Source organism: Mustela putorius, unplaced genomic scaffold, assembly GCF_011764305.1.
Source record: "Mustela putorius furo isolate JIRA1106 unplaced genomic scaffold, ASM1176430v1.1 tig00000680_pilon_pilon_pilon, whole genome shotgun sequence".
NCBI classification, from domain to species: Eukaryota; Metazoa; Chordata; class Mammalia; order Carnivora; family Mustelidae; genus Mustela; species Mustela putorius.
In genome coordinates, this window is record NW_025421442.1 from 496,179 (window position 1) to 509,952 (window position 13,774).

General features: G+C 44.3%; 1 protein-coding gene across 1 annotated transcript in view; it reads right to left on the bottom strand.

Moving 5' to 3' along the window:
- Window positions 1–13,004, bottom strand: part of LOC101693459 (contactin-associated protein-like 3) — an 87,057-nt gene extending 74,053 nt beyond the window's left edge. Inside the window, exons 1-5 of the mRNA XM_045083036.1 lie at window positions 12,831–13,004; window positions 12,277–12,424; window positions 4,535–4,738; window positions 3,692–3,876; window positions 2,475–2,618 (exon numbers count right to left, since the gene is read on the bottom strand). Of these exons, the coding sequence (XP_044938971.1) occupies window positions 2,475–2,618; window positions 3,692–3,876; window positions 4,535–4,738; window positions 12,277–12,424; window positions 12,831–13,004 (855 nt within the window). The remainder of the gene's footprint in view (window positions 1–2,474; window positions 2,619–3,691; window positions 3,877–4,534; window positions 4,739–12,276; window positions 12,425–12,830) is intronic.
- Between the last annotated feature and the right edge of the window lie 770 nt (window positions 13,005–13,774).

Consider the following 13,774-nt stretch of genomic DNA (forward strand, 5'->3'; position numbering starts at 1 on the left):
GGTGTGGCTGGCCTGCGTGGGCTGTCCACCTCTTAGAGGCTCCCATGGGCTGTGTCAACCAGCACACGCTCCCCAGCCTGACCTCTGACCCGCCGACTGCCTGTTGCTTTTATTTCATTCTATTTTATTTAAAAACACACCATTGAGCTTTAGATTATGTCTGCTGCTCAAGGAGCAAATTTATTTTTAAGTTCTTAAAAGAACTCCAATTAAGTGGGGTGCCTGGGGGCTCAGTGGGTTAAGCCTCTGCCTTCACCTGAGGTCATGATCTCGGGGTCCTGGGATCAAGGTCCTGCTTCTCCCTCTCCCTCTGACTGTCCCCCTGCATGTGCATCCTCTCTCTCTCTCTCAAGTAAATAAATAAATTCTTTTTTTAAAAAATTAGATTTTCATAAATTCCAGAGGAATATGTGCCCAAACATTGTCCTTCCTCTCCAAAATATATACCATAAAAGCACTGTAATCAAGTCACTACAGCATTGGTATGGGGTAAACACAGCAGCGGAGCTCAGTGACTGACCCACAGAAAGATCTGAGACCACAGGTACAGCCACCACGTGGTGAGAGGTAAGATTCAAGCCTGTGCGTGGAGGTTGGGTCTGGTCACTAAACAGCTCAGGCATGAATGGGTACCCACAAGACCTAAAATAACTACTGGTCCACACAAAGAGTAAAGCCCAGACAGTCAAAGACTTATTTTTTTTCAATTTTAAAGTAAATAAATAAATGAAACTGCCTTAAAAATTTTTACAGGAAAATCCTTGAGATTGTATCTAGAGTCTAGGGTTTCAGAAGTATTTCAAAGCAAGACGAAATACTACAAAGCTATTTAAAAAAAAAATACATCAAGACATTGGCTACGTACCAGTAAAGGCATTTATATGCTCAACATGGCCCATAACATTTAATATAAAAGATATGATATATGATATATACAATTATAATATAATATATATAATAGAATATATATTTATATTATAACATGATCTTATATTTCATAGAAAATTTGTTAATCTGAGAAAACATCTGGATCATGAATGACATAGGGTAATTCATCAAACCTAAAACTCTCTTATAAATTGGGGCACCTGGGAGGCTCAGTTGACTGAGTGACCGACTCTTGATTTTGGCTCAGGTCATGGTCTCAGGGCCCCAGGATGGAGTCCCAGTGGGGCTCCGAGCTCAGTGGGGGGTCTGCTTGAGAGGTCCTCTCTCTTTCTCTCCTTCATGATCTCTAAAATAAATAAATCTTAAAAAAAAAAAAAAGCATTTCCACAGGTTTCTCTGAGTTGGAAACTAGAGATGGAGAAAAGCTCACATAATACAATCCCATTTCTGTAAACGACACTCAGTATGGAGGCGTCGACATTCACAAAGCTGCGCGCACTGATTGTAGAGGATCTGAGCCTCAGCAACCACATCTGGAAGGACAGACGCTCGCTCAGTAACACGCTGGCCCTGGGGGACGGCCGGCAGCCGCGTGGAGGGACGGAAGCCTGACAACAGCCCAACCCATCTGAGGGGTCCACCTGCCTCAAGATAACATGCTCCTTATTCGCTGACTTAAGTCCCCAGATCCACAGCAGACTCCTGGCCTTGGGACGAGAAGGTCCCTAACGTGCCCAGTCGCCTGTTCAAAGCCACATCTGCCTTCCAAAGAGTCAAGCAAGTTTTCTGGCAAATCTTTTTCTTTCTTAGGTCACAGGACTGATTTTACTAAGCTCCCTTTGTGTATCTGTGGGCCTTGGCCTCCCTTTGCAGAACAATGGGGCGTTCCTGCACATCAGGAAACGGGCACCAGACCCCTGGGGCACAGCCCCTGAGCTCGGAGATAGGGTTTGTGGTTGGCACCATGGAGCCTGCCCAGGATGGAGAGATGCAGCAGACCCTTCACCGACCCACTCCTAACCCCTCTGCAAATCGCTGGGCCAGGCAGAAACCCGACAGCTGGCTTTTGCACAAGAGTCCACCTTCTCCCCAGGTTCCTGGCCTCAAATTAAATCAAGCTCAAATTCCTTTCCAATCCAAATTCATCTCGCGAGTACTGGCCCTTCAAGCGAGCGATAGGCACTGAGCTAGGAGTTCAGTAATGGGAGAAAGGAGTCTTTATTCAGATGTGCCATGACACATGTGCGAAGGCATGCGTCTGTTTCCACACACCTGCAGAAATTAAGAAGCCAGTGATGGGGACGGAGGAGGGCACTTGTGAGGAGCCCAGTGACGCAGGGAAGTGCTGAATCGCTGAACTGAACACCTGAAGCTCATACGACACTGTGTGTGAGTGACTGGCACTAAAATTTTAAAAAGTTAAATTTAAAAATCAAGTTAATTATTTAGTGAATTAAATCAAAAACGAACTAAAAGGCATACATGACTGGCACTTTCCCTGCCTTCAGGAGAGGCACATTCTAGACTGGGCCCATCAGACAAGCTGCAGTTCCCTGCTCCGTTGACCTCACGTGCAGCTCTCTTACCATGACGAGGATCTGTGGTGTGTGTTTCTTGGACAAATCAATGAGATCCACTCCATTATAGTAGAGATTTTCAAAACAGCCATGAAAGTCTTTTTGTGGGAATGCCACTGATTTTCCGTGTCCAGGAATCCCTCCAAAGCTGATCTTAGAAAGAAAAAAATGACATAAATAACATTGTTTAATGATTTTCTGATTGTCTGCCTAAAACATGTATGCTCAGCAGGTATAAGATAATTGCCTCCAATCTATCTGGCATTATTTTAACATTATCACGTTAATTTCGGGTGAATTTTTAGACGTAGATGTACCAGTTCTTTCTTTATTACATTTATATAAGTAGGTTAAATATCCCCTCTCGCAATTTGCTACCCGAAGAGTTATGTCACTTCAGCTGACGGGGAAAGTTGTACATTCATTTCCACGGTCACTTTTGATCTGGGTGACAAGGCGGCTGACTGTGATGACATTCTACTTTACAAACCTTCCCAGAAACCAGCTTCAGGGTCCGGGTCTTTGCCAGGACACTGCTGATGGGTTAGAATAATGAAGGCATCGATAATCTCATTCAGGACCAGGCTCTGCAGCTGGCCTCCTCGGGTGAGGCCACTTACACTAAATGAATGTTGAAATCATCCCCTTTGCTGTGATAGATGTGCTGAGCAGAACCGGCAGAACAAAAGGTGTTCTCCAGCGCTGCTTAGATACATGCGGGCAAAACGCTGGGATGTGTTAAGCCTTTAAATGTCCCTAGAAACAGTATTTTGAATTGCCTGACTCTGGCTCTCTTGTTCCTTGAAAAGCAGGTTGGAATGTATGGTGATTACTTCTCCAAGCACCCTAGATTGCTAATTCTGTTTACGATCACCCTAAAACACAGAGATCTCCAAGGGAACGGATAATGGTCAGCACCAGAGGTAACATGGAAAGCCGTCCAAACACGTATTTTACTGTGCCGCCTGTCCTACTGATAGCTCTTCATCCACACACTTTCTGAATTCAACAACTACTTCCTCTCAAGGGAGAACTCACACCTATGAGTGATACAACATCTCAACAATGTACATGGGTCTCCTGCTGGGCCGTCATCTGTGGGAAACATTTCGCCAGAATTCCAAATTACTAGCAATGGGAATTTCTCTGTGTGGCGGTATTTTCTTAAAAGGTTGTGTTGCGTTTAAATAACAAAATCTGTAATACTTGAAAAAAAATGTTCACACCTTATAATCAAGATCCAAGTAGTCGCACTCGCCCTCGGCCTGGAAATGCTGACTGTGCCTGTCCACAGTGAAGCGGACATGCGTGTTCCCGAGCTCAATGAGGACAGAATGCCAGTGCTCGTCATCCAGCAGGCTGCCCAGGGTGAGGGTCACATGGGCGTCAGGGGAGGGCAGGTTAGCACAGCCTACAAGGACAGGTGAAGCAAATGAACCACCTCATCCAACCCGGTACCATGGCTGCCGTGTGGGAGGCCAACTCAGTACTGTGGCTGCTGTGTGGGAGGTCAACATGTCCCCCAGTCACTTTCCTGGCACACTTCTATCCGGAGAGCTGGTCAACTGCCTTTACCTCAGCCTCATGTACAACCTTCTCTCACTTGGGAATGATTTCTTCTATCTTTCTTGTGTTTATTATTATTAATTATTGCATTTTCATTTTTCTTGGAAGTATCTTCTTCCAAGAACCTCATGAAGAGCACCACCTCATGGTTTCGGGGATCCGCCCCTTGTCTTTACAATATTACCAGGTTGTTTACTGAACATGTGCAAATGGTCTTACACACTAATCGACCTGTAAAACTTGTTACAGTCAAGTACATTCAGGATACATGAGTGTTCTCCATAGTACACCTCAACCGTGGAGCGACCACGCTCCCATTTGCCCAGACCATTCTGTTTCATGCCTCTGGCTCCAAAGTAATTATTTCTAGGGTCTTCTTTCTTTCTCAAAAGTGTTCTGGTTTTCAGGATAAATTAGCTACTTAACTGTGAAAAACTAAGCATAAAAAGATACTTCTATCTAAAGAGGCATATTTTTGAAAGCATCCACTAGAAACTTTTTACCTGAATTAAGCAATAAGATGAGCTTTCCTCTAACTAACTGCAGGGTGACGTGTTTGCCATTTTGTCCTTCTCTGTGGAGTAGAATTCCGTCAGTCTGCCTGGTTTTAAATTTCAAAGAAATAACATCTTTTGCTGGACTCATGGATTTCTGATTAAGCGTATATAACAAGGAGCTTTTCCCATCAAAGTTAACCATCTTGGATCCTACAGTGGGAGAAATTAGAAAATAATCTAAGTATAATACATCTTTACTGAAATGAGCAAGTTCACACACACACACACACACACACACACACACATCTCTGGTCTGTTTGGTGCGGAGGGAAACAACGGTGCTGCCCATCCTCTCTGATACCTGTAGATGAGATCCCTATCATCCACTCTTTGCCTTTTCTGACATTTTCCCTAACATGTATCATCTAGAAATACTTCTGTTGACTAAGCCCAATTGCTTCTGCCTGTGTACTGGCCACTTCTCATCCTGTAAACAACAAAGATCGGTAAAACAGTTGAAGTCACTCCCCAAGTTGGCACATCGTGGCTATGAAGCTGCCATTGTCCCTCAGCTCTCCGATAGTCTTATTTCTCCCACTATCAAGATCACTTGCATTCTCTTTATTGAAAAAGTCATATTTTATCATTAATGTGAAAAGAACACTGGTCAAAGCAACCACAGACAGAACAGAAGAGCACAAAGGGACTCATACTACACAGAAGAATCTCTCATATTTCTCATATTTCACAAGTAAAAAGACAAGATGTTACTGTGCCTTAAAAAGTCAAAAACCATATGATTTTACTCATACATGGAATCTAAAAACAAAAGAAATGAATAAACAAACAAAGCAGAACCAGACCTATAAATGCAGAGAACAAACTGGTGGCTATCAAAGGGACAGTGTGGAGGATGGGCGAAGTGGGTGAATTGGAGCGGCAGGTTCAGGCTTCCAGTCATGGAGTGAATGAATAAGTCAAGGTGTGGCTAGGAAATTAGTCAATGATATTCTAATCGAGTTGTGTGGGGATGTGCGGCAGCCACGCTTGTGGTGAACATTGTACAACCCGTAAAATTGTCTAATCACCATGTTGTACACCTGACGCTAATGTAACATTGTGTGTACACTGCACTCAAATTTTTGAAAAAGAGGTTTTTTCAAATGTGTGTGTGCAATAAATGAAGGTACAAGAAGAAGCCAAAGAAACAGGAAGTTGATGTCTTCTGAGCCGATGATACAATGTTGGGTTTATTTAACTTCACAAAAGCCTGGGACCAATGTACATTAGGACCTGAATTTCATTCAGACAAACTAAAATATTTACAGTAAACCCTTTATGTTCACAACTCTAAGGAATCCTTTATTTCATGCAACCACCTTCTGAAAATTCAGGAGTTTAATTCTGGTTCCCATACATGGTGGAAAATATATAAACACAGCAGTGTGTCTAAAAATCATGGAAATAAGCAATTATTCTCCATTGCATAGTTAAATTAATATCTGATAAAAACATATCCCTTTGTCAAATTCAAATGATGTCCCTTCTTCAGTTAGTGAAGAATTGTTTGGTCCACAAATTATTCTATCAGGCTTCTTTTGATCAGATTAGGTTTGTCCCCAACTTCCCTGTTGCCACTATAGCTTTTTAAGAGTAATATTAGTCTTCTGATGTGTTGGGTAAGCACAGAATCCAGCTCCATCCCAGAACTGTGACTCTGCTGGCCTGGGGTGGGACCTGAGAGTCTGCTTTTCTCACATGTCCCCTAGCAATGTTGACAATGTCAATGCCGCTGGTCTGGTGACTACATATGAGAACCACTGCTCTACAGAACCTAGATTATATTTCCTGGAACATTCCCCCTCAGGCAAAATAGAGTAGTGAAAAATTTATTGGATTTATAGAAACACAAAAGAATGGGCTGAAAATCCTTTTGTTGTAATGTTTTTGTTTCCTCTCCAGTGAGATCCCTAACACTCGTACCTAGAACAATCAACCACAAGCTAATCATCACATTCTATCTTACAAGGCACATTTAACATGTGTTTTGACAGGTTCCCTAAGCCTAGAAGGGGACTGAGTTGTAATCTATAGATGTCATCAATGGAGTAAAACAAAGCCACTTCAAACAATATATCTGGTAGTAATCTTGGTGGTTTCATTAAATCTTAAATGGTAACAAACATAAGCTCAGTGGAGAGGAGTTAAAACAGCACAGATAAAAATGAGGAATTGCTTATGGTTTGTCTCCTACAGACCTGTACCCCTGGGGATAAAAATATATGTTTATAAAAAATAAAAAATTATAATAAAAAATGAGGAATTGCTTTCAGAAGTCTGAAATGTGAGGCTGCTTTCTTTTCATCTGAAATGACCCACATCACTCTGTAGCCTATATGGCCCCATGAGCTAATTTTTAAAGGTTCGTTAAAAAAAAAAAAAAGAAAAAAAACAACAACAATTGTGGTGGAGATCACAGATACCCATAGACCTAAAATCGTGCTGTCTGGCCCTTTACAGACGCCTGTCTTCCCCGCCCTCAGTGCCATTAAACAGTGATGCTTGCTGAGCCGGATTCCTGGCTGCTTACAAGTGGCCATGATAAGAACCAGCTTACTGCAAGACATGTGGCGATCCTTCTTCTACTTAAATATTAAAAATCCTGAGGGTTTTGAAGGGGCTGGGGGTGGGAGGTTGGGGGAACCAGGTGGTGGGTACTGGGGAGGGCACGGATTGCATGGAGCACTGGGTGTGGTGCAAAAGCAATGAATATTGTTACGTTGAAAAGAAATTTAAAAAATAAAAATAAATAAATAAAATAAAAATTAAATGAATGAATAAACAAATAAATAAAAATGAGAGGATTCAGTCAGACCACGGTAGGACTGGAAGGATGAGTAAGTTGAATACCAACTTTATAGTCAGAAAGAACTGTATTTATGAAAAAAAAAATCAAAACGGAATAAAGAAAGATCTTGACACACACACACACACAAAACCTATTTTAGATGGCAAATCACAAATTTAATTATTTTTGATCTGCCTGTTGCATAATTCAATATAGCTCGTTTGTCACTTTTCATGAATCTATATTTGTGAGGTCAAAAAATAGGTAAATATTATGGCTCCTGTGGAATAGCAATACAGACCATTTTCCGTAGCTTCAGAACTTGCCTTGGCAGGGATTTGGCTTTGGAAAATATAGTTTTGTCATTAAAAGACCATTTTCCTCCATATTCCCTTCCTCCCTAGCCCTACGCTGCCCTGACTTAATTTCCATTTGTTCCCCCAAGTACAGCTGCATTTTCATTTAACATGGGTGCAGCACCCACTAGGTGCTGGGATGCTGGGGGGAAACCCAACAGGACAGACACGGCTCGGCCTTCCCAGAGCTGACAGTGCGCCCCTCACCTTCTCACTTCAGCTATCATGAAAAGAACACATTTCAGCAGGAGTAGCCTAGTCTTACTGCGGTCTGCTTAGGAAACTAGAGACAAGAAAGCTCACAGTCAGGAAGGAGGAAGTGGAGCACGGGGGAGGTCTTCTCTGGGGAAGTGTCGGTAAAGAAAGAGGGTAAGACCTTCCCAAGCATAGGGCATGTGTCACACACAATTTACAGGTAGGCACCCAAAAGCAGCCAACACGGTTCAAACAATGGGCTATACTGTTGATCAAGAAGCCCCTCATGATAAACGTGAAGCCCACGTGATAAGTAAGAGTGCGCCCTGTCACAAGGATGACTTACAATGGGAATGTGTGCACTGGAAACTCAGTTTCGGGCCTCATCAAAGAGAATTAATTCTACAGAATGTTGTTCACTTAAAAACGTTCATGAATGAATTTGAATATCTGAAAACAAACGGACACGTCACTAAACATAAAATGACATTTTGAAACATGTGTGACTCATACACCATTTTTAAAGGCAATAGATTTTTTAAAAAATTAAACCAAAACATCGTATTGTGGGACAGAGAAGACTTAGCTTAGTGAGTTTGCAGCAGCTAGCTCTCCAAGTGCAGATGGGGGACAGCCCATCTATAGAAGTAGAAGTTCCCTCACCTTCATGCCCATGTTGGTGATAGCATCAAAATATGGCTCCAGTTAAGAAAACTAATAATTACAAATTGAAATCGTATAAATTGGAAAAACACTTTGTATTTTTCAATGAAGTATCATATCACATTTTCCATTTTGGAATGTAGGTTCTGCACTCTTGCAGAACAAAACTATTGGTTCCCATTCTGATTCATAATAAGTGATCTCCATCTCAAGTACCCCAATAATTTAATTAGTTGAATTACGTACGAACACATTTTTCACGAACCTTCTTGTAAAGTTAAGTATGATGCTAACAGGTAATTTAATGCATTATTTTGGAGTTTTTATTCAAATAAAAGTATGTTAGAGTTGGTTATTTGTATTGATTATGGACATTTAAATTTTTATGATACTTGTATTATATGTGCATTTATATTACATATATATTCATATTTATAAAAATATATAAATATCAAGAGTGTTTTGAGGTTGCTAAACACAACCTATAATTTTTTGCTGTAACAGTCAGTACACTTTTTAAATAAACACAATATTTTAATTTTTTTTTAACTAGGCTCCATGCCCAGCACGGAGCCCAACGTGAGACTTGAACTCATGACCCTGAGACAGAGACCTGAGCTGAGATCAAGAGTCGGATGCTTAACTGACTAAGCCCCCCAGGTGCCCCAGATAAATACAATGTTTTAAAATGGCCTATTACATGTTTTACTCCCAATTTTATTTTCATGCCTGACTTGACACTGGACCAGAGTGTCACAGGGAAGACTGGTAGGTCCCCATGGTGTTGGCCATTCTATGCCTACATAGTCCATGTTCCCAAGGACTCATGCACTCCTTTCCTCCCTCTCCTCCCCTTCCTTCTTCTCTCGTGCTTCCCTTATTCAGACAAGCAACACACGAATGAACACAAGACGACACTATACCACCACAGGATGGGACTAGTACAAGCTCAAGAGAATACTTGAGAAGACACAGACCATGAACACAGTGGTCAAAATGGAAAAGAAGGAGTAGAAGATGCCCCAAGGAAGAATAACAGTCAAGAAAGAATTGAAGGAAGACCTGGGGTCAGTGTCGGTGTCTGTGGCTTACGGAGACCTACATCAAGGATGTCAACGTGAAACTGATCAGAGTGTGTAAATGTTACTGAAAATTTAAGAAAGTGGAGGACACCCGAATGGAAACCTTTTCAGAGTGGGATACAAAACCTAGAACAAGTCCGTGGGGAATATGGCCCTGGACGCCCCCTTCCGCGAGGCTGCTGGAGGGGGCATGGGACTCTAAGAAGAGCTCACACACACTCCACGTGCAGTCTAGGAGTTGGGGGAAGGGAGGGCTTTCCAGGTAGAGAATGTGTGTGTGCCACCCCAGGAAGCCATGAAGAATGCCTGGTGTTCGTAGGGACAGCAAATACCATTGTAATTGGAGTTTAAAGAAGTGAAACCAGAGAGAGAAACTGCATCCAAGAGACATTATATGCCAAGATGAGCAATCTGGACATGTTCTCAATATCAACAGAGCAGTGAGACTAGAAATGGGGGGGGCAATAATTAGCACTTTGGGCTATAAATCATATCATATACAATTACTGTCAAAAACAAAGTGCAAAGCTCTATGCTTGAACAATTGCTCTTATTAATAGTAAGAATGAAGACAAGACAGAAGCTCCACTAGTAAACCATGGACGCTGGGTAGTTTTGCGAGTCACTGTGACTGTTATCAGTCCACAGTTTTAGGCTAGGAGCCCCCTGTGGCGCACATCTCGTGTTTGCTGACTTTAGCACGCAGGTCCTTCCCGGGACCAGGCCTGAAGCTTTGATCTCCCTGGGACTGACCTCTCCCCCAAGGAGGTGGTACCGCCTCATGAAGAACATCAGGCTAACAGCAAATCACCATCAAAGACCTTGTTCTGCTTTGAAGTCAGTAAACCTGAAGTCGTTTCCAGAGTAATAGGAAGGAGAAGCTGATTTTATGGGATCAAAGAGAAAACGGAGTCTCAGGTGGCCCAGCCGCTTGCCGCAGTGAGCACGTTCACGGAGCTCAGACACAACAGGAGGGAAGGCGACAGCCTGTGGAAAGAGGAGGAAAGGGCAGGCAGCATCGCGAAACCATCTCCGCTGAATGTCGCGTGGAGGGGCCAACACAGAGGCAGCGTTTGGAAATGGAGTAAAAGCAGAGCCCGTCTGAGCTCAGGAAGATGGTGGAGCTGAGGCTGAAGTGAAGGGACACTTGAATCTAGGATGGGGTCACTTCTGGGATGGCGAGCCCCACCTCCAGAAGGTCTCCCTGCCTGTGGGATCAGCAAAGGGGCAATGGTATCCTTGCTTGGCAGCAGTTTCCTGTGCCCCACAGCACCCACACCCTCCTGCACCCTGAGACCACAGAAGCCCAGAGTCCCAGAGCCACTGTGTGCACACTCGTGCCTTCCTCCCTCCAGAAGCCCCTCCCGACCCCAGCTCACTCTGCAAGCCCTGCACTCAGAAAACTGACTGGCCATGCTCCTCCCTAGGCCCCAGGATTGGGTTCCAATATTTTACATTTGTTTTGTACAATTTTATGACCTCTCATAAAATCCTGACAAAGAAAACCAATCATTTTAGAAGAGCCCCCTACATCCAGTCCCTAACACAGATCTTTGCAAACAGCACGTATCCGATAAATTCTGACATGGCATGTGAGGGAACAAAGAAACAAAAACTTGCATAATATAGTAGTTATGAGAACCAAATTTGGAGGGAAGACAGAGTTTTTAAATCCTAGGTCCAGTATGGAATAACTCTTGCAAACCTCTCCATGTCTCCACGGTGAAGTTAGTTCTTCCCTCAAGGCCATACCAGATCCATCTGGCTGGTCTGGTTGTTGAATGAGAAAATGTCTGCTAGGTAGGATCTGACATATTAAACATTCCACCTGTGACAGATCTCACTGACACTTTTCGGTAAAGCTAATGCTCTGCTCAGGTATGAAGTGAAGTGTGACCCAAAACCCAGCCTCCCACGATGTTCCCAGCCAACATACTCTTTGGGTTATTTTCCAGTTTTCTAGAAATTTTTCCTTAATATTTTTTTCTTTTGTGCTCATTTAAAAAATTCCAGCATATTCCAAATCATCAAAATGACAACGGTAGAGTCGATTTCCCCACAGACGTCACTGAATGCATTTCTGCTTGTGTTGACGCTCACACTGGCTGTGACTTTTGTCCCTCTGCTCATCAGTGGGGAAAAGGGGGAAGGCACGACACATAAGTGATGTTCAAACAACGGGTCATGTCCAGGAAAGTGGGGATTTGAGCAGTGAAGATGGGAGAAGCCCAGAGTCATTTTGGGTTATGGGGAAAACAAGATCACCGGCTGTCCCCTATGTCCCCACACCAGGGTCACCTCAGTGCCCAAGAACGGCACCATCCGTCACAGTGAGTTGCTGTGGTTGACTTGGAGCTCATTGTTTGGATGACACGCCCACTCTAAAACAGGTACCCCGCTCTCTTCTGGGACTCTGATTCCGAAGCTCAGTTCGGGCCCTCTATGTTCACCTAAAGTAACTAAAGACAGCAGTACCCAGGCTTTCCACAAAGACATACCTAAAAAATTAGAAACAAGTAGTCAAGCTCGCTTTTCAGCCTGGCCACGAGAGCATGTCCCTCGGTCACTGATTTTGGGGCAGGGAGAGGGTTAAACAGCACTTACGGTACGTGCATCCGTACACTTCCATCCTCATCCCGATCCTGCCCTTGGGGCTCCAGGCTAAGGGGAGGAAGCGCAGGAACCTGGCTTCGAGCGGAGGCTGCAGCCGGTAATGCACCACGCTGTCGGCATTTGTGTTCCCTGGAAAACCCTGGGAGGAAACGGAGAAAGGATCAGTGTGTCTGCGGAACTCAGAGCTCCCCGCTCTTCTCCTGCGGGTTATGGAAGCTTTACTCTGTTCTTATGCTAAAGCCCATCTGCTTCACAGAAAGTCTGCTAATGTTTAAGAGGGCTGTGACCACATTTCCTCAGGGCCTGGATTAGTCACCATTGTTCTAAGCTTTCCTTATTTGCAGGGTGATTTACAGTTCAGTGGCACCATTAAGCTGGGTGTAAACCTGCCACCCTTGAAGGCTCGCTCTTCCCCTAAAGCGGTTCCCTCATCTCTAAGCCGCGGAGACGCTGTCCTGCAGCCCACATCCAAGGCCATCAAGCACGATGTTAACCTGCCGCCCCTGCAGGAAGAACCTCGGGCATGAGCGCTGGGAGGGACGTACACAGGGTTCTGTTCCAAATCCTTCGTTTATAAAGGCAAAACCGAAGTCCAAGAAAGTAGAGTCTGTGGCGGTAGGACAGCGGTTTCTGGGCAGGGCCACGACTAGATTCTGGGCTTTGGATTTCAATCGCAGTGTTCTCAGTGTGCGGTCAGGTTGCCCCCAAGATAGCCGCATTTCGGGAGCACTGGGGAGACCCACAAGACAGAGGGGTACCCTTGACACAGGCACCTGGCCTCAGGCTAGAGGGGGCCAGCGTGAGCACAACTGACGTTGTTACAGGAGACGTGTGACTCGTTTCTCACCGCGTTGATTTCATGTGAACATCAGCATGGGGTAATGCACCATTTCGGGGAAACCCCAAAACAGGTGATGCTCTGCATATACACACATCGATCATGTCACTGATGACTTAATCTATTTCAGACAGCTGTGTCACTAATGATTTGTTTGGTTTCTCAAAGGTAATACATACCTGCGAGAAGAATGAGAGAACAGAGCACAAACTCCAACACCAGGAAGTGCGTCCCCAAGCAGCCTCTCGGCCCTGACCTGCAAACTCTCTTGAATGCTCCGGAAGTGCTCAGTACTTGCGTCCGGGGAGGAAAAGGGAGGCGGGCTTCCGATGACACGGACCTCGTCACCCCTGTGGTGAATCTGCTCCCCTCACCCCTACGGTCCTGCCTTCCTTAGCATTAACTCCCGCACAGTGATCTTCCAGAAGCTAGAGTGTGAGCCACAGGACCACGGTTCTTGTGTAGACAATTTGCTCCTGTGAAGTCCCCTGAGATGCTGGGCTCCTCTGTCCTGCCACCTGGGCCCCAGAACCTCCTCTAGCCCCCTTCACACCAGGATTTCGATGGGCTCTTCCTGCTCTTCGGTGTCAGTGTCGACCCCGACACTGTACACCCCCTTTTAAAACTGATTCCATCGACTCTTCCTCAGAT